The sequence below is a fragment of the Kogia breviceps genome, chromosome 1, assembly GCF_026419965.1.
Source record: "Kogia breviceps isolate mKogBre1 chromosome 1, mKogBre1 haplotype 1, whole genome shotgun sequence".
In the NCBI taxonomy this organism is placed as follows: Eukaryota; Metazoa; Chordata; class Mammalia; order Artiodactyla; family Physeteridae; genus Kogia; species Kogia breviceps.
The window spans coordinates 190,890,599-190,916,206 of record NC_081310.1 but is presented as its reverse complement, the minus strand read 5'-3'; the positions used below and the strand labels follow the sequence as shown (position 1 = coordinate 190,916,206).

The following is a 25,608-nucleotide window of genomic DNA, read 5'->3' as shown; positions in this document are numbered from 1 at the left end:
CTCTCACTTCACCTTTTGAGTCTCAGCTTCTTCATCTCTAAGATAGAGATAATAATAGAACCCCTGTTTAGAGTTGTCATGCAGATTAAATGAAAAAAATGCACACAAAATGCTTCAGCAGGGCCCAGTTCACAGGAAGCCCTCAAAATATGTTAGATGATGATAAGGATAATAATAATAATAATAAATAAATAACAGTTCATCTCATAGTTGGACAGCTCAGTGGGATGGAGCTTATACAGTCAGTCTGTATTAGCTGCAGGGCGTCTGTCCAGTAATAGCATTTAGCAAGTTTCCAAGTAAAGGGAGCGAGTGATATTATAGGGCAGAACTAGGAAGCTCTCTCCTGGCCTAACATGTGGTAGAGGCTCACCCAATTTTGTGGAGTCATTTAAAACTTCCTGCTTGCATTGATTTCTTAATAATGGCTTGACAGTTTTTGAGGAACTGAAAGTAGTGAAGCCTGGGAAGAGAAAAACAAAAATGTAACACACAGAATTTCTCTCATTCATGGGTTATCAAAGGTTCAAAGGACACAAAGATCAACGGGAATGATGATGTGGGTGACATTTTCCAAAGAACTAATGTGTTTTAATTTTTTTTAATACTGTATTTTTTGAACAGTTTTAGGTTTATGGGAAATTGAGCAGAGAATACAGAGAGTTCCCATATATCCACCCCTCCAATACGCACAGTTTCCCCTATTATTAGCATCATGCATTAGTGTGGTACATTTGTTACAACTGATGAACCAATATTGATATGCAATTTTTAACTAAGTCCATAGTTTACATTAGGGTTCACTCTTTGCGTTGTACGTTCTTTCATTTTGACAAATGTATAGTGACAAGTATCCACCATTACAGTATCATAAAAAATATTTTCACTGCCCTAACATCCCCTGTGCTCCTCCTATTCATCCTGAGCCCCAGAGCCCCTGTGCCCCTGGCAAGCACTGATCTTTTACTCTCCTTATAGTTTTACTTCTTCCAGAATTTCATACCGTTGGAATCGTACAGTATGTAACCTTTTCAGACTAGGTTCTTTCACTAAGCAATATGCATTTAAGATTCCTCCATGTCTTTTTGTTATTTGATAACTCATTTATTTTTATCACTAATATTTCATTGTATGGATGTACCACAATTTGTTTATCCATTTACCTTTTAAAGGACATCTTGGTCGCTTCCAGTTTTTGGCAATTATGAATAAAGATGCTGTAAGCAAGTATCCAAAATAAATGAGTCGTCATGGATATAGAGAACAGACTGTGGTTGCCAAGGGGTGGGTGGGGGAGAGATGGAGTGGGAGGTTGAGGTTAGCAGATATAAGCTGTTATCTATAGAATGGATAAACAACAAGGTCCTACTGTATAGCACAGGGAACTATATTCAATATCCTGTGATAAACCATAATGGAAAAGAATATTTTAAAAAGAATGTATATATATGTATAACTGAATCACTTTGCTGTATAGCAGAAATTAATACAACATTGTAAATCAACTACACTTCAAAATAAATAAATAAACAAAATAAATGAGTCTTAAAAGTCAACAATAAGAAACAAACAACCCAACTTAAAAACAGGCAAAAGAGCTGAACAGACACCTCACCAAAGAAGATTTTTTTTCCTTCCCAATCTATATATCTTTTATTCTCTTTTCTTGCCTTGTTGCACTAGCTAGGACATACAGTACAACGTTGAAAATGAGTGGTGAAAGGGGACATCTTGGCCTTATTCCTGATCTTAATTGGAAAGTTTCTAGTTTCTCACCATTAAATATGATGTTAGCTTTAGGGTTTTTATAGATGTACTTTATCAGGTTGAGGAAGTTCCCCTCCATCCCTAATTTGCAAAGAGTTGTTGTGGTGGTTTGTTGGTTTGTTAGTTTACCATGGATGGGTGTTAAATTTTGCAAATGTTCTTTTTGCATCTACTGATATGATAATGTGATTTCTCTTCTCTACGCTGTTGATGTGATGGATTACATTAATTGGTTTCCAAATGTTGAACCAGCCTTGCATACCTGGAATAAATCCCACTTGACTGTGGTATATAACTCTTTTTATACATTACTGGATTCAATTTGCTAATATTTTGTTGAGGATTTTGCATCTACGTTCATGAGAGGTATTGGTCTGCAATTTTCCTGTTTTGTAATATCTTTATCTGGTTTTGCTATTAGAATAAGTTTCGCCTCACAGAATGAGCTGGGAAGTGTTCTCTCTTCTTCTGTTTTCTGGAAGAGATTCTTTCTATCATTCTTTCCTTAATGTTTGATAGAATTTACCAGTGAACCCATCCAGGCCTGGTGCTTTCCATTTTGGAAGGTTATTCGTTATTGATTCAAATTCTTTACTAGATATGAGTCTATTCAGCGTATTTATTTCTCCTTGTGTGAGTTTCAGTAGATTGTGTCTTTCTATGAAATGGTCCACTTCATTAAGTTATAAAGTCTGTGGGCATAGAATTATTCATAATATTCCTTTATTATCCCTTCAATGTCCATGAGATCAGTAGTGATGCCATCGCTTTCATTTCTGATTTTAGTAATTTGTATCTTCTCTCTTTTTTCCTTGGTTATCCTGCTAGAGGTTTGTCAATTTTATTGATCTTTAAAAAAAAAAAAAAAAAAAAAACAGCTCTTTATTTTGCTGACTTTTCTCTATTTTCCTGCTTTTTATTTCATTCATTGCTTCTTTTCTTCTGCTTGTGGTAGGCTTATATTGCTCTTCTTTCTCTAGTTTCATAAGATGGATGGAAGCTTAGATCTTCTTTTCAAATGTATGCCTTCAATGCCATAAATTTCCCTCCAAGCACTGCTTTCACTGCATCTTGCAAATTTTCATAGGTTGTATTTTCATTTTCATTTAGCTCAAGATAAATTTCCATTTCCCATGAGACTTCCTCCTTGACCCATCTGTTATTTAGAAGTGTGTTGTTTAATCTCCCAATATTTGGGGATTTTCCAGCTGTCTTTCTGGTATTGGTTTCTAGCCTAATTCCACTGTGGTCTGAAAACATACTTTGCATAATTTCTATTCTTTTAAATTTGTTGAGGTATATTTCGTGGCCTGGAATGTGGTCTGCTTGGTGAATGTTCCATGTGAGCTGGAGAAGGATGTGTGTTTTGTTGTTGTGGGATGAAGTTGTGTGGTTGCCGGTCAGATCCGGATGATGATAGGCTGTTCAGTTCAGCTTCATTCTTGCTAATTTTCTGCCTGGTGGATCTGCCCGTTACTGACAGAGGGCTGTTGAGGTCTCCAGCTACCATGACGGATTCATCTGCTTCTCCTTGCAACTCTATCAGTTTTTGCCTCCCATACTTTGATGCTCTACGGCTGGGCACATACAATGAAGGACTGTTATGTCTACTTCGAGAATCGACCCCTTTATCACTATGTATCGCCTCTCTTTATCCCTGATAACTTTCCTTCCTCTGAAGTTGGCTCTGCCTGAAATTAATATAGCTACTCCTGCTTTCTTCTTGTGTTTCAGTATTTCAAGTGCCAAAGTGTTTGGTAGGAATTTGCAAAGTGGGTAAAGGCACAGTCATTTGAATCGGGCAAACCTGGGAACAAGCCAAGCGAGTCAAACTGGCTGACTGTGGGCACACTAATCATTCTATGCCTCAGTTTCCTTATCTAAAAAATGAGCAGCTATTGGACCTACTGTACAGCACAGGGAACTATATTCAATATCTTGTAATAACCCGTAATGGAAAAGAACCTGAAAAAGAATAGATATTTTATATATATATATATGTATAACTGAATCACTTGGCTGTACACCTGAAACTAACACAACATTGTAAATCAACTATACTTCAAAAAAAACTTAAAATTTTTTTTAAATGAGGAAGTATCCCTTTGAATTATTGTGAAGATGAAATGGGATAATGCAATAAAGCACTTAGCAAATTTCCTGGCATTTGTGTAATTACACATAGTGTGTAATTAATACATTCTCCTAATATATGCCATTATATTATTATCTATCCATATAATATAAGCTATTATATTATTAATATAAGCTATTGGTTATAATTATATTGTGGGACGTTAGTATAGATTTCTAAGTCCAAGTATTCGCTGTGAAAGTTGGATGAGGCACTCTGAGAAGAGTAACTTAGAAAATAATTGCAAAGTCTCAGGCTGGAGTGGATGCACACGTGCCCTGCAGCCCATAGCCCAGGGTGCCGGGGCCAGGGGGAATGTGCTGGTTCCTCCTTGGGGCCGAGTTTTGCTCATTTTTCTCATTAAAGTGGTTACACAGGAGGTTTCTGACCCCACTGACAATTCACTGTCGGGGTCTCTTTCTTTTGGGGGAAATGTGGTCACACCAGGGCCCCTATTGAAAGATAGATCATCTTTGGCTAGATAAATTCTGATTCGCTTTTAAGAAGCAACAATAATAATTAATCACATGGGAAAAAACCTTCATTGTACACCAAGGCTTTTAAAAGGTAGTTATAAAACTATGTTTTGTGGTGTGAGCTCAATTGCGTTTAAACTCTTCAAAAATATTGTAAGCATAGAAAAAAGACTGGAAGGATGTGAACCATCGTGTTCACAATGCCTGCCTCTGGGGGACGGGAGTCTAAGTGATTTTAATGTCTTCTTTGTGTTCTTCTCTAGTTCTCATTTTCTGCATTATTACAAAAAACATGTTACTTTAAAAATGAATAGAACAAACAAATGAAAACAACAACTATTACAAAACCTCCCCTTAACTTTAACACTTGCAGTAAATGGACAGACAGTTGTCACTTGCCAACTGACCTTTCTGGTTTGTGTTGGGCCAATTCTGCTGTCTTGCCACTCGAGACAACCAAAAGGATACTTGCATGGGATCAGAGAACTATAAAGTGGCCAATTCCTGGCCAATTCCCCCCGAGTTCCCTCTTGCCTCTGTGTTGCCTGACTCCCTACCCCCAAACTGGGCATCTATTCTGGGTCTGCTGTCAGGGTCTCGTGACCCTCCACTCACTAGCTGTGTGGCCTTAGGCAAGTCACTTAACCTCTCTGACCCTCAGCATCCTCCTCTTAAAATGAGGATTGCAGTGACCAGCCAGCCAGATGAAGTGGTTAGCACATCGGGGCACCCAGTGTCAGTGGCGCTAGTAAACATTAGGGCCCCCCTTGTTATTCCTGTTTTCCTGGCTCTGACTGTCCCCCTTCTCCATTTCAGTCTGCAGACGTCGACAACCATCACGCGCTCATTGAGTATAATGAGGCCGAGAGCAGCTTTGTCCTCCAGGACTTCAATTCCCGCAACGGCACGTTCGTCAACGAGTGCCACATTCAGAACGTGGCTGTGAAGCTCTTGCCCGGAGACATCCTGAGGTTCGGGTCCGGAGGGCTGACCTACGAAGTGGTCGTCGAAACCCCAGCCTCGGTGAGTCCAGGCCCCTGCGGGGCGGGGGTGGGGTGCAGAAGTGCCGTGTTGTGTCGCCTTCCGTGCAGCCTAGGGCTCAGATACGGCCACAGGTGGAGTTCGTCTGGAGCACGTCACTCTGCTTTCGCGATTCTGCGAAGTTCAGACCCATCGTATGGGTGCCGGGGGAGAGCGAGTCCTCGCGCCCTCTTCTGGGCATTTCTTGGAATTACATGCAAGAGTTGCCTAGCGGCCAGCCCGGAGCGAGAGCATTTTCCTGAAAAGAGAAGCTTGGCGAGGGGAGGTGGAAAGCAGGTGTGTGCTTTTGAAGATGCAGAGATGGATGCTTCCTTTTTAGGCAGATCAGTGCTCTGCAACTTCCTAGCTTTGCGACCTCGGCCAGGGTTCTTTGCATGCCTGGGTCTGGGTCTTCTCAGCGGCGCAGGGCGTAGAGAGAGTGTCTATGTGTAAAAAGTCAAAGTCTCTGGCGGGAGTAGACGCTCAGGGCCTGCCAGCTGTTATCACACCGGATCAGAAATGTTCCCGGGATCAGGACCTAAAGTATGGCCCCAGGTTAAGCAGAACGTAACCCAAAACTCGCCCAGCAAAGCTCAGTCACAAGAAGTATCTGGTTCAGTAGGGAGGAAGGATGGGGGCTGGCTAGCAGCACAGTCCTGGGTCAGAACCCCAGCTCTGCCACTGGCCTACTCGCTGTGCTCTTGCACAAGCCATTGGACCCCTCAGAACCTCGGTTTCCTCATCTACAAAATGGGGCCAACGACAGCAATGACCTTGCAGGCTTATCTCGAGGGCTAAACGAGATGGTTGTAATTGTAAAACTGAAAATAGTGCCCATTCATGGTGAGCACACAATTAATACCTGTCATGTGTGTCCCGGAGAGACAGTGTGTTAACCTCACTCCCCAGCACCAAGAACGCTGCATGGACTGAGACTTCCAAGGCTTAAAATCCTTTCTGGGACGAGGCTGGGTATAAATAAATAAAGTTTAGAGAATCTAGACAGAATCCTGGGGTGTGGGTCCCCTAGGCAGCCCTAAATACTCACTCAGAGAAGATCAGCACCATCCCTCAGGCTGCAGGGCCCGTGACGCCGTGTCCACCACGTTTGGCTTTGAAAATCTGGGGCAGTTTTCTCCTGCTGCTTCTCAGCCCCCTCTTCCTCCTTTTGGACCAACATTAAAGTGTGCTCACTTGTGGGATGCACTGGGGTCCACTGGCCACCCTGAGGAGGGCTCCTGACCCAGAAGGTGTTGACCTGATCAGGGATTCTCAACATGGGTTCTAAGGACCCCCCTCGTCAGAGCCACGTGGGGAGCAGACCAACAGTGCAGATCTGGGCTTCACCCGAGGCCTGAGGACTCACACTTAGGATCCCCAGATGAAATACAGGACACCCAGTTAAATCTGAATTTCAGATAAGCAACAAATAATTTTTAGGTACAGGTGTGGCCCCAATATTGCAAGGAACCACTTACGCTAAAAAAATTATTTGGTGTTTATCTGAAATTCAGATTTAACTGACACCCTATAGTTTATTATATATTTATTTATACGAAATCTGGCAACCATACACATCCTCCCTGGGAGCGGAGCCTGGGAATATGCATTCTCACAAGCTCCCTGATGATTCTGATGTACCCCCAATAGGAGGGAAACCCAAATTTAGAATCATTTGTATGGAACCCTTACAGAATTTTTTAGGGATCAAAGAAAAGGGGATTTCAAACTCCCAAGCCTGAAAATCCAAGTTCGTGAAGTTTGATTCAATGCGCCCCAACATGTCTGATTACAAGAATGTTTCAGGAATGTTCGGTAAAATTACAGGTTCCCAGGCCCCCTCCCTGGGAAATTCTGACTTTGTGGCTTGCCCGTGGGGGGAAGAAGAGGTGGAGCAGGAAACAATATCTGCATTTTTTTCCTTTTTTTTCATACAAAGATGTTTATTGAAATATTACTTATAGGGGCATAGAATTTGAAACCTAAATTTCCATCAAAAGGGGGCATTGTTTAATAAATTGTAAGGAGTTCATTTATATATGGAATACTGTTCTGCCTTTTTGAAACACAGCTTTATTGAGATGTAATTGACATGCACTAAACAGCACATGTTGAAAGTCTGTAAGTGGATGGGCTTTGACATACGTGTACACCTGTGAAACCATAGCCACACTCAAGACAGTGAACAGATCCTTCATCCTGCAGTTTCCTCCGGATCACAGCCTGTGTTTATTTGTTTGCTTGCCCTTAACAGCTCCACTGAAGTACAGTTTACACAACAGAAACTTCACCCATTAAGTGTCCAATTCACTCAATTTTCATACATTTATGGAGTTGTACAGCCATCACCACAGCCTGCTTTCAGAACATTTTCATCCGTTTCTATCACCCCAAACCTCGGAGAAACCTTGGAGGTACTTCATTTGGGGGTTTGTTTTTAACTTTTAATTTTCGAAATTGTGGTAAAATGCACATAAAATTTACCATCTTAACGATGTTTAAGTGTCCAGTTCACAGTGGCATTAAGTATATTCACACTGTTGTGCAGCCATCACCCCCATTCATCTCCAGAACTTTGTTCATCTTCCCAGACTGAAACTCTATGCCCATCAAATAAAACCCCCTGCTCCCTTCCTCCCCTCCCACCATGCTTTCTGTGCCTGTGAATTTGACTATTCTAGGGACCTCATATAAATGGAATCTTACCTTGTCTGTCCTTTTGTGACCATCTTATTTCACTTAGTACGATGTCCTCATGGTTCATTCCAGCTGAATAATATTTCATTGTATGGATTCACCACATTTCGTTTATCCGTTCATCCATCCATGGCCACTTGGGTTGCTTCCACCTTTTGGCCATTTTGAGTACGTTTGTTATGAACATGGGTGTACAAATATGGAATGGGGACTTTATTTTACAAGGTGCTTCGTATATAATTGTGGGAAACAGTGATGACGGCCTCTAACCTTGAGTAGATAAGACAGAAGAAGGTGCTTTGTAAGAAGAGAGACCAGGACAGCAGCAGGGGAGTCACTGACATGAACAGCACTGTGCTAAGCAATTCACCTGCTTTCCCCTTATTTCATGCTCACAGCAACCTATGAGATGGGTTCTCCCATGTTCCCCATTTTACAGACAAGGAATCCAAAACTCAGAGAGGTTAAGTAACTTCCCCAGGGCCACACAGCTAGTCAGTGCAAATTAAACACTATCCCCACTTGCGGAAAAAGGAGGGGAGAAAACCATTTAGTCTGATGCTAGCTGGAGCAGTAGCCTTGACTGGTTTTCACACAGAGGAAAGCATACCCTCACGGTCACTCGAACATACACGGATTTTTTTTTCAGTTCTTATTTCTACACGCGCTTGCACCTTGCTTCATTCCTTGGGTGACAGCAGGCATCTGCACAAGTGTTCCTCTGGCCTGTGCCCAGGGCACTTTGCAGGACTCTCCCCAACCCCATCTTCTCAAAAGTGCTCTCTGCCGGGGCGTCCCCAGCTTGAGAAACTTCCATCCATGGCGCTCTTATTCATGGAGGGGTCCTCTGCAGGGCCCGCGTGAGGGCGGCCTGTGGACTGACTGACACGTTCCTACAAATTCCACTTCCTGATGACGCCAACCTGCCGGCTGTTTAAAAGAAGAGAAAGAAACAGGGAAAAAAAAAGGGAGAGGTATTGAAGAGCATCTCTCATCAAATAGTTTGAAGCCCAGTTTTTCTAAGAAATTTGTGGCCGTCTTGCTTCTGGCATGTTCTCGTTTCCAGTTGATTTTGGAGTCCCTGGTGAGGGCGCTGTGTTTCCTCCTTGGGTCGAGTTTCCACGGAGGACTCTGCCCTGATATCATACAGGTTACGTATGATCAGAACTGTTCTTCTCCTGACAAAGAGTTCCCAAATGAAAACATTTATTTCAGGTTTCGTGGTGACCATAACCAATAGGGGAGGGTGTGACAGCGTTTTATTGGGGGAGGGGGTTGAGGTGGGGGGCGGTTAGGAATCCAGATGTGTTCGCAGATGTCACCGTGGTTAGAGCACGTGCCCTGAGGTCAGGCTGACTCCAGCGCAGTCCCAGCCCTGCTCTTGTGCTGGCTTTTCTACTGGACGTGCACAAATCATCTACCTCTCGGAGCCTCGGTCTCCACTCCTGTAATAACAGTTCCTACCACCTTGAGTGACCGTGGCATTAAGCGGGCAAAGTACGTAAGTTGCTTAGTCCAGCGTCGGGCACCTAATAATCACGTGATAACCCTCAGCTTGAGAGTCAAGCAAACCAGCATGGAGCAGCCAAGATGCCTCCTTTGTTAAGTGTCCTTTCGGACAGGGAAACCTCCCAAGACCTGCCCCCACTAGCAGATAAATACATTTGCAGATAAATTACCCATCGAATAACATACAAGATGGAAAAATATAAAGAAAAACTCTCGTTTGACAAAGTACATCGGCAGCCAGGATGTGCCCGGGACCGTACTTTGTAAATCATAGCTCTCTCATCAGAGTATTACCTAGGGCTGCCATATTGCACAACTCCAGGGTCACCATTCACAACGTAGTCCGTGTGGATGGCGCCCACTGAAGCTGTGCAGGACATAACCCGCAGGGCCGTTTGCAGTGCCCTGTAGCAACTGTTGATTAATACTATAGAGTCTTGGCAGCAGGCGTGGGAAACTGAAGTCATAAAGTCAGGTGTGCCTGCCGTGTTGTGGGTTTTGTTTGTTGTTGCCTTTATTCGTGCTTTCTGAGCTCTGGGAAAGGAGGTGTAGAAACAAGCTGTGCTAGTCACAGGGGCGCCGTTCTTACAAGGCAGCTGAGTAAGGAAACCCACGCCACCCATATGTATAAATCGTGCCTTTCTCTGTTCTGAAATACGGCAGAACTGATGGAAATGGCCAGAATGAAAAAGGAAGCCAGGCGCCACAAATGACGTGCCGAGTTGTTCCATGAGGGGGTTGACAGCTCCTTGGCAGCAGCCCCCATCCCCATGATTGCCTGCGTCTGGCCTTCCCTGTAGCCCGCTCTGCCCTGTTCCCAGTCCAGCCAGACTCTCCCATGTGGCTCCTGGATACTGTCTTCTGTCCCTGCAAGGTCATGACGTCCTGTCTTGAGAGAAGAGCGCCCTCTGTCGGCCAATATTCCTTACTGCTTTAATGGGGAAGCTCTACAGAACACAATCGAGAAAGCAAGGGCTTTGGAGTTTGATGGACCCAAGTTGAAATGCCAGCTGCAACTGACTTTACCTTTCTGAGCTTCAATTTCCAATTTCTGCCAAGGAGCTGCTCATTAATCCCAGGGCCCCTTTCCCCCTTCAGTTTTTTTTTATAGAGGTCCCTGGGACCACCCCTATCATGGCATAAACTGAGGCCCAGAGAGTTTCAGCGACTTCCCCAAGGTTAGGCATCAGTCATGTAGATCCAGAGCCAGGATTAAAAGCCAGCTCTCCTGAGTCCCTTGGAGGCTTTTCCTAACAGCACGAAGCATCGTGGGGCCGTGAGAGCCCAGGCAGGTCCTTCGCTGCCCAGCGGTTAAGGAAGGTCTTGCAATTCCCAGTCCAACCTGCAATTTCACACACTGACAGGGGATGATTCATTATGTGGGTAAAAATGAAAGCCACTGATAATAGAAGAAAATGCATATTCAGTTATCTGGCTTCCTTGCTTGTTTGGCTCCACTAACTTTATTTTTTGGCTGCACCAACGCAGGATCTTAGTTCCTCAACCGGGAATCAAACCTGCACCCCGTGCATTGGAAACGTGGGGTCTTAACCACTGGACGGCCAGGGAAGTCCCTGGCTCCACTAACTTTTTTTTTTTTTTTTTTTAATCTTTGGCTGCATTTGGTCTTCGTTGATGCGCGCGGGCTTTCTCTAGTTGTGGCGAGCGGGGGCTACTCTTCGTTGCAGTGCGCGGGCTTCTCATTGCGGTGACTTCACTTGTGGCAGAGCGTGGGCTCTAGGCGCGCGGGCTTCAGTAGTTGTGGCACACGGGCTCAGTAGTTGTGGCTCGCGGGCTCTAGAGCACAGGCTCAGTAGTTGTGGCCCATGGGCTTATTTGCCCCACAGCATGTAGGATCCTCCTGGTCCAGGGCTCAAACCCTTGTCCCCTGCATTGGCAGGTGGATTCTTAACCACTGCGCCACCAGGGAAGTCCACCCACTAACTTTTTACCAGGGATATTGCTGCCATTCCTGGACAAATTCAGTTGCCCCTTTCTTCTTCTTTTTTGATGATGATGATAATACCTGATGGCTAATGTTTTATGCTCATCTATTATGGACCAGGAAGTGTTCCAAGCATTGCATGTGCACTATCTCACCCACTTCTCACAGACTAAGAAATGGCTGTTATTATCCCTATTTTTTACAGACAAGGCGCAAAAATAACCCACTCATCAGGGTCACAGAGAAGGAGAAGAGCAGGGAGCTGGACCAGGTTCTGTGTGATGCCAAGTCCCAAGTCCTTGACCAGAGGTTGGCAAGCTATGGCCCAGGGCCAAATGCAGGCCGTCGCCTGGTTTTGTAAAGTTTCATGAGAACACAGCCATCCCATTCATTTCAGTATTGCCTATGTTGTCTGCTACAATGGCAGTTAGCTGGGCAGATCGTATGGCACACAGGGCTGGAAATACTTACTGTCTGGCTCTACAGAAAACGTTTACCAGCCTCTTCTTGTAACACTATGCTGTACTGCCTCTTTCATTTTACTTGGTTTCTGAAAGAAGAACTTAAAATAGAGGGGAGAGCTGGGGAGAAAGAACTCACTCAGACTGAGCCTTACTGTGTGCCGGGAAATATGCTGGTTAATTGCTTAAGTTTACTGAGGAATAAGAAAAAACAGACAAGCTGGAAAAATAAATTTTGAACAGTCTTTTCAATACCTGTTTAAAAAAGAGCTGGAGGGCTTCCCTGGTGGCACAGTGGGTGAGAATCCGCCTGCTGATGCAGGGGACCACGGGTTCGTGCTCCGGTCCGGGAAGATCCCACGTGCCGCGGAGCGGCTGGGCCCGTGAGCCGTGGCCGCTGAGCCTGCGCGTCCGGAGCCTGTGCTCCGCAATGGGAGAGGCCACGACAGTGAGAGGCTCGCATACTGAAAAAAAAAAAAAAAAGAGTTAGAAATATGTGGTTCTAAATATACATACACATATATATGCATTTGCATATATAGTAATAATATAATTACATGGACATGTATCTGATAAATATATTAGACATTAACATATGATGTATACAACAGATGCATATTATAAATTTTACCTGTTTCTTCAACTGGAAAGTTTTCTTTTAAAACTGTGGAATGTTGAGAATTCCCTGGTGGTCCAGTGGTTAGGACTCTGTGCTCTCACTGCTGAGGGCCTGGGTTCAATTCCTGGTCAGGTAACTAAGATCCCACTAGCGCACGGCGAGGCCAAAAAAATAAATAAATAAAACTATGGAATGTCTTCCCTGGGTAACTTTTGAAGCAGAAATTTGGGATTTGTAGTCTGAAGCCTGCTGTAGCTAGAGAACTATTTATCTGTCAAAGTTCCTCTAAGCAGCGTTTTACTACTTGTCTTATGATTGGTTCCTTGGTCTTAAATTATTCTTCTCTGGAGATGCTGCTTTACTTTTATAAGTTTAAAGGTAAACTTGGTGCGTGATTGCAGTCTGGTGGGTTTTATTTGAGCATGTCATAACCTTTAAAACAACTTCCATTCTGAGTACATAGTGATGCTTATGCTAAAGTCTCAATAAGCATACTGTCCAGGAAATTTGATTCTTTGCAAGTGTCAGAAAACCAATTAAAACTAGGCTAGGCAAAAAAAAAAAAAAAAAAAAGCTCATGTAATTGAAAAGGCCAAAAGCTGCAGCTTAGGCCCAGCTGGATCCAGGCACCCAAATCATGGTCAGGAATCTGTCTCTTTCTTCCCTGTTAGCTTCACAATCTCAGACAGACTCTCGCCTCACCTGTAGGAAAGTGGCCACTAGCGGCCCTAGCACCCTACAAACTATCAGTTCCCGGGAAAGAGACAGCATCTTCATTGGCAGTGGCTTGGGTCATGTGGCTTCCCCTGAACCAATCACTGAAGCCAGGGGCAAGGAATGCTCTGATTGGCCAGGCCTGGGTTATGGTCTCACCCCTGGAGTGGAAGGGTCAGAGTTTTATGGACTCAGGATTGTCAGGGAAAGGGTGTCTCCCCCGCAAAAAATTAAGGTGCCCATCCAGAAGATGGAAAAAATGGATGCGGGGTAGGCAAAAACAAAGAAGACGTCCATGACGTTAGGAAGCATTCCTATTGCCTAAGTGGAAACTTCCTAGTGGGATTTGCCACTAGGGTTTTGGGGGAGGAAAATGACGAATAATCCACTTTTCCATTGGAAGAGTCCCAGGCCAGTCTCCAAGGAAGCAGAGTAGCTCATTTCTCTCCTCTGGTGAGCAGGTGTGATGAGAAGCTCAGAGGCGGGGCCTTAGTTGTCTATCCCCAAGAAGGGTGGCGTTTCCACGTTCCTGGGACCTCTGAATAGGGCCCGTTCTTGAGAAGGATGTGGCTTTACTGTACCCAGGGTTGAGAAGCCGGCAACTGAGTGAATGACCAGAGAGCACGGTGCCCTTCAGAACAAAACCTCTTTCTGGGCAAGCGTTGTCATCTCCTACCTGACCTTGTAGGATTTCCTCTGCCCTGTGCTCTTACAGGTCCCGTGGGGACCTACTGATGTGATGAGAAATCCTGAGGCTGGGTGTTTTATATCAAAGGCAATTTCCCGAGACCAGTGAAGTGGAGGGCACGGGGCAGCAGACAGCCTCAGGCTCGGCATCCGCAGCAAAAACTCACACAAAAGGACCCCTGAGGCTGTGTTGTCACCAGATGTCTACAGACGATGCAGACGACATCGGGGGAGGTGGAGACGGGAGTGCGGGCTGAACCCTTAGCATCCTGCTGAGACAGAACCCAGACCGGGCCAGGAACCGGGCCGCTTCCTGCTTCCTCTGGCAGACCACATCTGTTGTTACCAAACCAGAACCACATTGCTCCTTCTCTTAACCTAGTTGCTGATGATTCATTCATTCATTCATTCATTCATTCCGTCTCTCAATCTGGCAAAAGACCAAATTGAAGTAGGCCAAGTCTAGGGGTAACAAAAGCTATTTGCAAAACTCCGGCTGTTTTCTCCTTAGATTCTATTTCCCATTTTATGGACGGACCAGGAAGCTGATTAGAACTTGAAAGGAAAGGAAAAACCGTAAGACTGAAGATTTACAAGAAAATGGGAAAATTAGATGGGCCAGATCACCTTTAACATAGCTGGGAAAAACCCAAACGAACGACTTTTCTGAACAGCTCAAAGGGACTTAATTCTTTTAAGTTCCAAAACCTAAAAATAATGTATAACTTGGCGGTTCTGTGCTCTAAATGTATAATCCTCATTTCTCACACTGAAACCCCGTACATAATTTACCCTTTTCTTGGGGACTTAGAATTATTACCCCTCTCTGAGTTACGGTGACACCCCGGGAGCTGTTGAGATAAAGGCCATTTGTCCTGGCACCAAGTAGCCCCCTCTCTGGCTTCTGAGATCTACTGGCCATGTTCTACAGTCTCCATCCTGTCTTTCCAGGTCCACGGCCCCTCCCTGCTGTGGTCAGTGTGCCTGCTCTCCACCATCACCCCTACCCCCCAGGCCCTTCCAGACCATGGGAATTAAGCTCCGCTTCTATGTATGTTAAATTCTTCTGTAAGGAAGACGGTCTCCTCTCCCTCCTTTATGTATTTACTCACTAATGTATCTATGTCAGTATGGACTCACGTATACTTATTTTACACTTTGAGTTATAATCCAGTACTCATTAACTAGTTCATCGCTCAAATTCTTCCAGCCTTGGCCACTGGGAGCTCTTTCAGGTTGGTTGCTGTGTCCTTGAGCATCTCCCCACCTTTTCGTTTGGGGCACTTCCTTACCCTCTGCTGTTACAAGATGCGCCAGGCTTAGCATGTATTTTCCCCATCCCAGCCCCAGAATCAAAGTCCTTTTTATTTACACTCCGTTTGCCAACTGTTCAGCTCAGTCAGCGAACCCCTACCATGAGTAGCAGGCATTCTGCTGGGTGCCAGCACAGCCAGAGATTGGCTGGTAAATATTTAATGACCAGCTCTCTGGAAAAAGTAAAGTACATGCATGCATAGCATAAGGTTTACTGATATAAAGAATGTGTAGCACAGTCTTTCCATATAACAAGAAATACAGTTCTCTTCCTTGTAAATTCTATATAGCCAGATGAGTCTCACAGAATGCTTTCATTGACTTTAGCTGAACTCTTGTATCCATAGCCGATTTCTCATTGCAGTTGACGAATGAGAGAGTTCCCAACCTGAGCACTGGTGGATATTTTTGGATATTTTGAATTTATGAATAATACAAGTGAAAAAAGAAAAGACGTTAGAACTTCACATGTTCATCAGTGACATGAGTGACTTTTTCGGTGCATCAGATAATAATTTTCAACTACTGGAAGAACGTTTCCTCAATTTTTTGTTCTATTCATAACATAATGGCTAAGACACAACATGCTTTTGTATAATCTGCATTGTTAACATTTTCTCCATTACCGTCTTAAGTCTAGGCAATCAACAAACAAAGAAACAAAAAAAAAAATCAAGCTCTACGTGAACCACCATTATTAAACCTATTTATAAAAGTTTTTTTAAAATCAAGCCCTGATTTATAGCATTTCCTGATTTCTATGGTGTAATACTCCCTCCACGGTCAATTTCAGGCTCCCAGTGACACATCCCTGAATACAGAGATGGAAAGAGAGGTGTGGTAACACTTCACTATGTAACATTTCCAACAGACACATATGGTAGAGTGAAATAACCTCAAGAGCATAGGTAATAATAAAATAGAGTAAAATAATTAGGAAAGGGTGAGTTTTAGGTTTGTATCACCTTTGTTTCTGATAAAATTTAATTGTAAATTTATGTAAGTTAATTCTTATTAATGGCTGTGTTTATCGACCAGTTGGCAAAATTCCTGGACATTTAACAATCAGTTCTTGTGGGCGGGTACCAGCTGGCCCCAGCACTCCTCTGGTACAGCAGTGAACATACCACAGGTCTTCCCGGATGGAGGCTGGGGTCCTCTGAGCTGCTTCCAGGGCGTGGCATGTACCAGATGAATAACACTTCCATAAGACAGTTGTCAGTGTTCCTAGAAAATCCCGTTTCTAAGTAGCCCATGCGATGTCTTGTGGTTTTTCACACCATCTAATGCTCACTTCCCTTTTTAACTCGGAAAATATCCTATCATTCACTAACCAATCATCTAAGATCCGTTTGTGAGAATGGAAAGCAGGTAATAAATCATGACTTTGAGTAACCTAGAAGTACTAAGAGCACAGGTATTGGAGTCAAATAGTGTCACCACTTCCTGGCTGTGAGACCTTGGGCAAGTCATTTAACCTCTCTGAGCTTCAGTTTCTTAATCCACACAATGAGGGGTAAAATGCCTCCTCCAAGATTATTCTGGAGATCAGATGAGACCACATGCGTTAAGTACCCAGCAGTCTGTGGCACATCTGTGGCTTCTCTACACAGTGGCTCATAGCCGTTGTATTGTCCACAATTACTTACAAATGGCAGAGCACATAACAAGCTCTCCAAGGGCAAGGTCTAAGTTTCCACCTTCTCTGCAGGCTCCAGGGCTTCCTGGCAGAATTCATGTGTACTCGATGTGCAGACTACCTTGAATTTTTTTTTAGGGTCTCCCATTCAACCTACACTCTTTACAGGGTTAGAAGCAGATATTGGAGAAATAACACAAAGAACAAGTAGATAATTTGAAAAAAAAAAATGGATAGTGATTTCTTGAGTAAATCATTGACCCGTGTTTATTAAAGCGAATATAAATTCAGCTGTGGATGTGGTCATGGTTAATCCGGGTGGTTGACAACCTGCTATTTTAAAGGTAGTATGGAAAAGAAATCAGGAGTATAACATATGCTACCTCAAAAACAAAACAAAAAACCCAACCATGGCAACATACCATATGGTCAGAGAACAGACACAAAGAAAGAGAAAAGGCATTAGCATGTATTTTTAAACAAAAGTTTCTAAAAACAGACTTGGGGACTTCCCCGGTGACACAGTGGATAAGAATCCACCTGCCAATGCAGGGGACACAGGTTCAAGCCCTGGTCCTGGAAGATCCCACATGTCGCGGAGCAACTAAGCCCATGCACCACAACTACTGAGCCTGCGCTCTAGAGCCCACGTGCCACAACTGCTGAGCCCGTGTGCCCCAGCTACTGCAGCCCATGCGCCTAGAGCCCACACTCCGAAACAAGAGAAGCCACTGCAAGGAGAAGCCTGTGCACCACAACAAAGAGTAGCCCTCGCTCTCCGCAACTAAAGAAAGCTTGCACCTAGCAACGAAAACCCAACACAGCCAAAAATAAATAAAATTAAATCTAAAATAAATAAATAATAAAAACAGACTCGTTGATAACTGACCTTGACCCCATGCTTCCTGTACAGCCCAGAGCTGGCTTTTAATGTGAGTCTTTTTCTTATGTTTGCTTTTCTCTCTGCCTGTTTTGTTGTAGTTACCAGCAGCAATTTCTGAGAAAACCTTGACCTTCCCTGTGATAGAGCAGGCCGGCAAACTAGAGAAAACCAACTTTAACCATCCAACTAAAGCTACCCTCAACCAACACGCTTCAGAGAAAAAAAAAAAAAAAACACCAAAACTTTTATTTTTTAATTTTTAAACCCGAAGAGCTTGGAGTCTCTGCTGCATTTACACATCTTTGGCTCCTTCCCCCTAGGGGCCCTATAGTTTGGGCTCTGTGTGCTGCAAGCGACAGGAACCAGCTCTAGCCGGCCTCGGGGATGGAGCACTTCAGGGTAGCACCCCAGCCAGGGCTCAAAACCAGCTTCCTTATTTTCCTCACCATGTTCACAGCAGCATAGTTACAATAGCCAAGAGGTAGAAACCACCCAAGTGCCCATGACGCTTAATGGATAAACAAAATACACTCTAAACTGTATGGTGGAATATTATTTAGCCTTAAAAATGAAGGAAATTCTGACATGTTACAACATGGATGAACCTTGAGGACATTATGCTAAGTGAAATACGCCAGTCACAAAAAGACAAGTACCATGTGACTTCACTTATTTGAGGTACTTGGTACTTAGAGTAGTCAAATTCATAGAGACAGAATGTTGGTCACCACGGGCTGGTGGCGGAGGGAGTGGGGAGTTGTTGTCTAATGGTAAATCGAGTTTACGTTTTGCAAGATGAAAAAGTTCTGGAGATCGTCTCACAGTAATGTGACTATACTTAACACCACTGAACTATATACTTTAAAATGGCTAAGATGATAAAAAAATTAAAAAAATAAAATGGCTAAGATGATAAATTTTATGTTGCAGGTTATTTACCACAATTTGAAAAATAAATAAACAGCTTCCCTCTCTCCATGTCTGGGCTCCACTCCCTCATGCTGGCTGCATTCTGAAGTCCCACCAGGTCACTCCAGATCCTGGTGTCCTGCCAAGTCTTCTTGGGTCTCCTTGGCTCTGATTGGATCACTTGCCCAACCGCTGAACCAATCAATATGGCCAGGGAGTGTGATTGGCTGATGGCTTAGCCCCACCCACAGCAATGGGCCGAGAGATTGGGAGGGAGATTCCTGGAATTTCCAGAAGAGCCGGGTGGGTTGTGGCCTGTCCACTACAGCAGTGGACCACTTGAGGCGTGAGATATGACCACTCCCTTTAGCACCCTGGCAGTTCGTGGGCAGTGAGGCACCTCTACCTGAGCATCCCAGCACAAAAGGGAATTCCTCCACACTACCCGTGGTCTCTAGATTTGTTTTCTAGCAGGCGGGGGTAAAACATATTCAAATTTCCCCCTTCCCGCCTTCAGCCCTTTCATTCGACAAATCTTTATTAAATCGATGAGGAAAGGTTATAGGAATGATTGAGGCCAGACAGCCCCAGAGAAGAGGACGGGAAGGGATAGGATGGATGGAGAAGTTAGTGCGAGGCAGGAGCAGGACACCTCAGCTTCTGAAAGGAGAGAAGGGAAGAAAGCTTAGGTGGAGACCGAGGTGCCCACAGTGGAGAGAAATTCGAATCTTCACAGAAGGCAACAGAGTTCTGGACCACTGCCAAGTCCGTTCCCGAAGCAGGTTTCAACGGGGCCAGTGGCTTCACAAATGCTGGGCCAGCTGTCGCCAGGCAATTGGAGTTTGACTCTCCTGAACAGTGTTCTCCTTGACTCCAAAAAAGTCTTCAGGAGAATTCACCGGATTCTTGACTTGGCTGGGAAAGACCGTAGCTAAAAGACTGGTGTGGGAACCTGAGTGAGTGGAGAACCTTCCTCTTGACTACAATCCAGCTGGAGCTATAGGAAGTTCTGTCTGCCAGTGCTCCTATTTCGGAAGCATTCTGTCCTGTTTCTCATTATGTGTCTCCAGTCTGCAGAAAGAGAAACGTGATCCGCCACAGGCGGCAAACCTTTGAACTTAGCTTCTTACTTGAAAAGTGTGTTTTTTTCTGCCAAGAGACTGGGGGCGGGGGGGGGGGAGTTGCAGAGAAGGGAGAGAGAGACAGAGAGGGAAAGAGCTTTCCAGAGCCCAGTCCCACCACCCTCTCCACCACCACCTGAGCTTGGTGGATTCCTTAACCTCTCCAAGCCTCATTTGTAAACTAGGAACAAGGAGAGCTCCTCCCCTGCAGGGCTATTGTGAGAAATAGGTGAGTAATGACAATAAATGGTAGCATTCACGATGTCACGGTTTAACCTCTAGGCACCGGGGAGGGACGGCCACAACAGCATTAACCAAGACAAAGCCAGGTGTCAGCACCTCTCAGCATTTGCTCCTCCCGGTTTAGATGGATTTTGATGAGCTGTCTGTTGAAAGTAGCTACAGACATCTTCCGCTGGGTCAGATGAAAACAGGTTCCCTCGATAGATATTTATGGAGCGTCTGCCAAGAGTCAGATGTGGCAGGTGTTGAGGATCACAGGTTAATGAGCCATTTGGGGTGCGAGCCAGTTGGGGTGCCTGCCACCCCAGAGCTCTCGGCTTCCAGGAACAGATGGAGTAGGAGTGCCAGAGAGACACACAGTGTGGATGTGTGTGTCCTGGAGAGCTGGGCTTGAATCTCAGAGATGTGTTCATTCATTCTTTCAACCAGTATTTAAGGACCTACTCTGTGTGTGCCAAGGGTTTATTCTAGGAGCTGAGGATACGGTGGTGAGCAAGGTAGACAAAATGCTCTCACCCTCTCAGAGCTCAGAGGTGGCATTCTACCAGCTCAGACACTCACTGCCAAATCTGTGATCCTGGGAAAGTCACTAGGTCTTGTTCAGCCTCGGGCTCATCACAGAGCATCAGGGCTATTAAATGAGGTAATGCATGCGAATCTCTTGACTGGGTGCCTGGCACGAAGGCTGCACCCAATAAATGGTGGTGCGATAGTGTGCAAGGTGACCCATGGTGGGGACCACCATCCCAAATTTGGGGAGAATCTGGGAGGGCTTCCTGGGAGAAGTGGCTTATACGCCGAAATCTAGGGCAGCAATTATGTCGCCGGGACAGAAGGGTGAAGACCACCCCAGCTGCTCGTAACCTCCCCTGACCCTCTTGTCTGCCCCTGCAGGTCTCCTTCCCATGGGTGAGGGGCCCAGCACCTTGGCCAAGGCCACAGCCACCTCACGCCACCCAGCAACCGAACCAGTCACCCTCACCACCACAGACGCCCTTCCACCCGGGCATCTGGCCGGCGCCGGTGCAGAGGAGCTGGTCCCAGGAGTTCCCCGGGCCCCGCATGGTCCCACCTGCCTCCCACAAGCGGCCCGTGAGTGCCAGCGGGAAGATGTCCTCCTTCGTGTTGGACAGAGCCGCCCACGGGGTTCCTATCATCAAGCAAGGTACTCATGGGTGCTTCCATGGCGGCTTAGGAGATGGGCTTCTGGCTAGGAGGGTGGGTCTCCGTTTCTGCTTTCCCATTTTTTTTTTTTTAATTTTTATTGAGGTACAGTTGATTTACAGTGTTGTGTTAGTTTCAGGTATGCCGCAAACTGAATCTGTTAAAGATATACATGTATCCACTCTTTTTTTTAGATTCTTTTCCCATATAGGCCATTACAGAGTACTGAGGAGAGTTCCCTGTGCTATCCAGTAGGTCCTTATTAGTTCTCTACTTTATATATAGTAGTGTGTATGTCAATCCCTCTCTTCCAGTTTATCCCTCCCCCCTCTTATTCCCGGTAACCATAAGTTTATTTTCTACATCTGTAACTCTATCTCTGTTTTGTAGATAAGTTCATTTGTACCCTTTTTTAGATTCCACACATAAGCGATATTGTATGATATTTGTCTTTCTCTGGCTTTTGCTTATGTTCTCTGATTCTGAAGTAGAACATAATCAATTGCGAAAAAAATTGAGATAAGCAGAAAGTGAGAAAACGGTAAAAGATAAGCTGTCACCCTTATCACCGGAATTCTCCCTGTTGACTTTTTGGCACAAACTCCAAGACTGTGCTCTGCCCGTCTGCACACGTCAGTACCTCTGTGGTGAGTGTGTGTGTGTGTGTGTGTGTGTGTGTGTACGTATATACGAATATATATGAATGTGTATCAGAATCTAAATTTATATACTTCAACTCAGATGTACAGACATATTGGTAACTGAAATCCCTCTTGCCTTAGGAGGTTTTTAAATATTTTATTACCATTTTACAGGTTAGAGGAGACTGAGGCTTATGGAGAAAATTACTTCTCCGGAGGTGATATATTCAATCTAATCTAATCTAACGCTTTTCAGTCACATGTAAGGCCGGTTATCTCAGTGACTGTCACTCACAGCCTGGTCACTTTGGGGACACACAGCCATCAGGGTTTCCTTCTCCCCCCCTCCCCCCCAGAAGGCCTCGTGGCATTTGGGGAGGAGACTTCCTGTCTGTCACCATCCTCTCGGCCTCGCCAGCCTTACTGGCAGAGTAGCTGGGTCGACTTAGTCCCTGGCACGATTCCTAGGTTTCTTCTGTGGCCACTGGTGTGAGGGTCCCATTCTCTGTTTCCTGAGTCCCAGCCCCAGACCCCTCTTGAGTCCCCAGGTCTCTCGATGCCTCCACACCCTTCCTTGGTCTCACTCAGGACCACTCACCTAGTCTCCTCCTCAGCCATTCAAATGATAGTTATTATTCTGAAGTATACAGACTGAGGAGCAAATGAGAGGCATCTCTGCAGTTTACATCATTCTCACCATCATCTAAGGAATGCTCACGTACCTACCGCCCAAGTTAAGACATTACTCAGCCATTTCCGCCCAGCATTTTCACGTGAAAACTTTCAAACAGGGCTTCCCCGGTGGCGCGGTGGTTGAGAGTCCGCCTGCCGATGCGGGGGACACGGGTTCGTGCCCCGGTCCGGGAGGATCCCACATGCCGCGGAGCGACTGGGCCCGTGAGCCGTGGCCGCTGAGCCTGCGCGTCCGGAGCCTGTGCTCCGCAACGAAAATACCCAGGAAAAAAAAAGCTTTCAAACATACAGCAAAGCAAAAGGAATTTTACAGAGAACAGCTCTCCTCCTAATTCTACCACTAACACTTTGCTGTACCCTTTATTACGTTTCTGTCCACCCATCCTTCTTGTCCTGCATTAATCCATCTTATTTTTTGATGCATTTCAAAATAAATAGCACACATCTGTAGTCCCCCCCCTACATGTTTTAGCACATATACCATTAACTAGAATTCAACATTTTTTGTCTCCTTCATGTAAAATTAACACACAATGTGTATTAGTTTTCATGACTGCACAACAGATTCTCCCCAAACTTAGCAGCCTAAAGCAAAACTCAAACACGTGTTATCATCTATGCGGTCTCTGGGGGTCAGGAATTTGGGAGCAGCTTAGCAGGACGGCTGTGGCTCAGGGTCCCTCGTAAGGCTGCCGTCATCTGAAGGCTTGACGTGGGCCGGAGGATCCACTTCCAAGACGGCGTGCTCACATAGCTGTCAGCAGGAGGCCCCGGTTCCTCACCACATGGGCCTCCCCAGAGAGTGGCTCGAGTGTTCTCATGACACGGCAGCCGCTCCTCCTGAGCAAGTGATCCTGGAGAGCAAGGTGGAAATTGCAACATCTCTTGTGACTAAGCCTCAGAAGTCATGCTCTGTCACTGCTGCAGTATCCTGCCGGTTACCAGGGCATCACCCTCCAGTGTGGGAGAAGACTACACACGGGCCTGAAGCCCAGGAGGCGGGGATTATCAGCAGTCATCTTGGAGGCTGGCTACCACAGCCTGCCCTCGGGTCCTCAACGATTCGCGCTCCTCCTCCTCTCTCCCGAGGCCCCCCAAAATCTCACCCCGTTAACAGCATCCGCTCAAATTCCAGAATCTCATCTAAATCAAGTCCAGGTACAGATGGGGCTCGTGGGTATAGTTCCTTAAGTTCAGCTCATCAAGTACTACTTCCAGAAATCTGAAGACCTATGAACAAAGTGTCTGTCCCTCACACACCCAGCATATATTGGTGGGACAGACGTAGCATAACTGCTACATACACTCCTCTTGTTCCAAAAGAAGAAAATCAGGAAACACACAGGAGTCACTGGCCCAAAGCAGTTCTGAAATCCAGCTGGGAAAATATTGGCAGTTCCTTGGTTGGGCTTCAGTCCAACTCTTGCCCAGAGATGACTTTCCAGGGCTCTTGGCTCTGCCTCCTGGTCCCTGAGTTCCGCCTTCTGGGTCATCCTACCTTTCCTATGAAAGGTATCACATGTATGCGGCTGCATAGTTTTATAGCCTGCTTCCTGCCTGTAGAAGCTTGGGGGTCCAGATGCTTCTTTTACTTTTATGGGTCTCTGTCAGTTTGAGTTGGCAGTGCTTCTTATTGGCGTTCATCCTATTAGGCAAAACCCACGCCCACAGATTTTTTGACACAAGCCCGTCCACCGTGGTTTCTGCAAAGACTGACAAAGGACAGAAGCTTCTTAGAAGCCCAGTTCTTTGACCGAAGGGTTCTCTTGGACACCGCCCTGGATCTGTATTCTTAACAAAGGATTTTACAGCTGCACCCTCAGCTTCTTCTCTAGACTGTTTTCTTGAGAGCGCCCTTGACTTGACCTTTGCCCAGAACCTGTTTCTTGCATTTCATTTGCCACCAGGAGAGGCAGGGAATTTTCAAGCCCAGAGCATTGCCCTCATTTAACAGCCCTTCCTTTAACTGTCTCTCCCCGTCACATTTCACTATAAGTAGCAAGCAGTAACCAGGCAACACCTTCCAAGACTCTGTCTGGGACTCTCTTTAGCTTGACCACTCAGCCTCAGCACGAACATTTTCTACCTTCCTCATGACCACAGGCAACGTGTTATGAAACCTTCTGCCACCACCTAACAAGGATCCCTTAACCCCAGTAACATTTTCCTCACATTCCTGGAAACTTTCCCTCGCTGCCTCCTCAAAGGCCATCAGGCTTCTACTAAGACCATTCAGGCTTTTCTCAAAGACTCTTGGCAAAAGCCCTCCAGCTTCTGAACATTGTTCCATCCCAAACCACTCCACATTTTAGGGTTTTTGTTAAATTTTGCACCACTCCTGGTGCCAAAACCTGCATTTGCTACTTGTTGCTGCATAACAAATTACTGCAGGATGTAATGGCCTAAAACAACAGTAAACATTTATTATCTCATAGTTTCTCTGAATCAGGAGTTTGGGAATGGCTTAGCTGGGTGATTCTTGCTCGGGAGTTTTCATGAGGTTGCAGTAATGGTGTTGGCTGGGGCTGTGGTCATCTGGAGGCTGGCCTGGAGCTGGAGGACCCATCTCTAGGATGGTTCACTCACATGGCTTTTGGTAAGAGGCCTCAGTTCTTCACTAAGTGGAGGTCTCCATAAGTTGCTTGAGTATCCTCATGACATGGCTGCCAGCTCCTCCAGACAAGGTGGTCCTGGAGAGTGAGGCAGAAGCTGCAATGTCTTTTATGATCTAACCTCAGGAATCAAATTCTGTCATTTCTGCAATATCCTTGGTTACACAGATAAGCTTCGTTATGGACTGAATTGCATTCCCCCAAAATTCATATGCTGAGGCTTCAATCCCAATATCGCAGAATGTGACTATATTTGGAGATAGTGTATTTAAATAGATGAGTAAGTTAAAATGAGATGATTGAGTGGGCCCTAATCCAAGGACTGGTGTCCTTGTAAGAAGAGAGAGAGAGATGCCAGGG

The 25,608-nt window shown here is 45.3% G+C and overlaps 1 protein-coding gene across 6 annotated transcripts in view; it reads left to right on the top strand.

Annotated features, from left to right (window-relative positions):
* Positions 1-25,608, top strand: part of FHAD1 (forkhead associated phosphopeptide binding domain 1) — a 140,226-nt gene that overhangs the window by 18,992 nt on the left and 95,626 nt on the right. For all 6 annotated transcript variants that reach the window (XM_067017010.1, XM_067017008.1, XM_067017009.1 and 3 more), the window contains exons 3-4: positions 5,194-5,400; positions 21,033-21,303. In XM_067017010.1, coding sequence (XP_066873111.1) covers positions 5,194-5,400; positions 21,033-21,303 — 478 coding nt within the window. The remainder of the gene's footprint in view (positions 1-5,193; positions 5,401-21,032; positions 21,304-25,608) is intronic.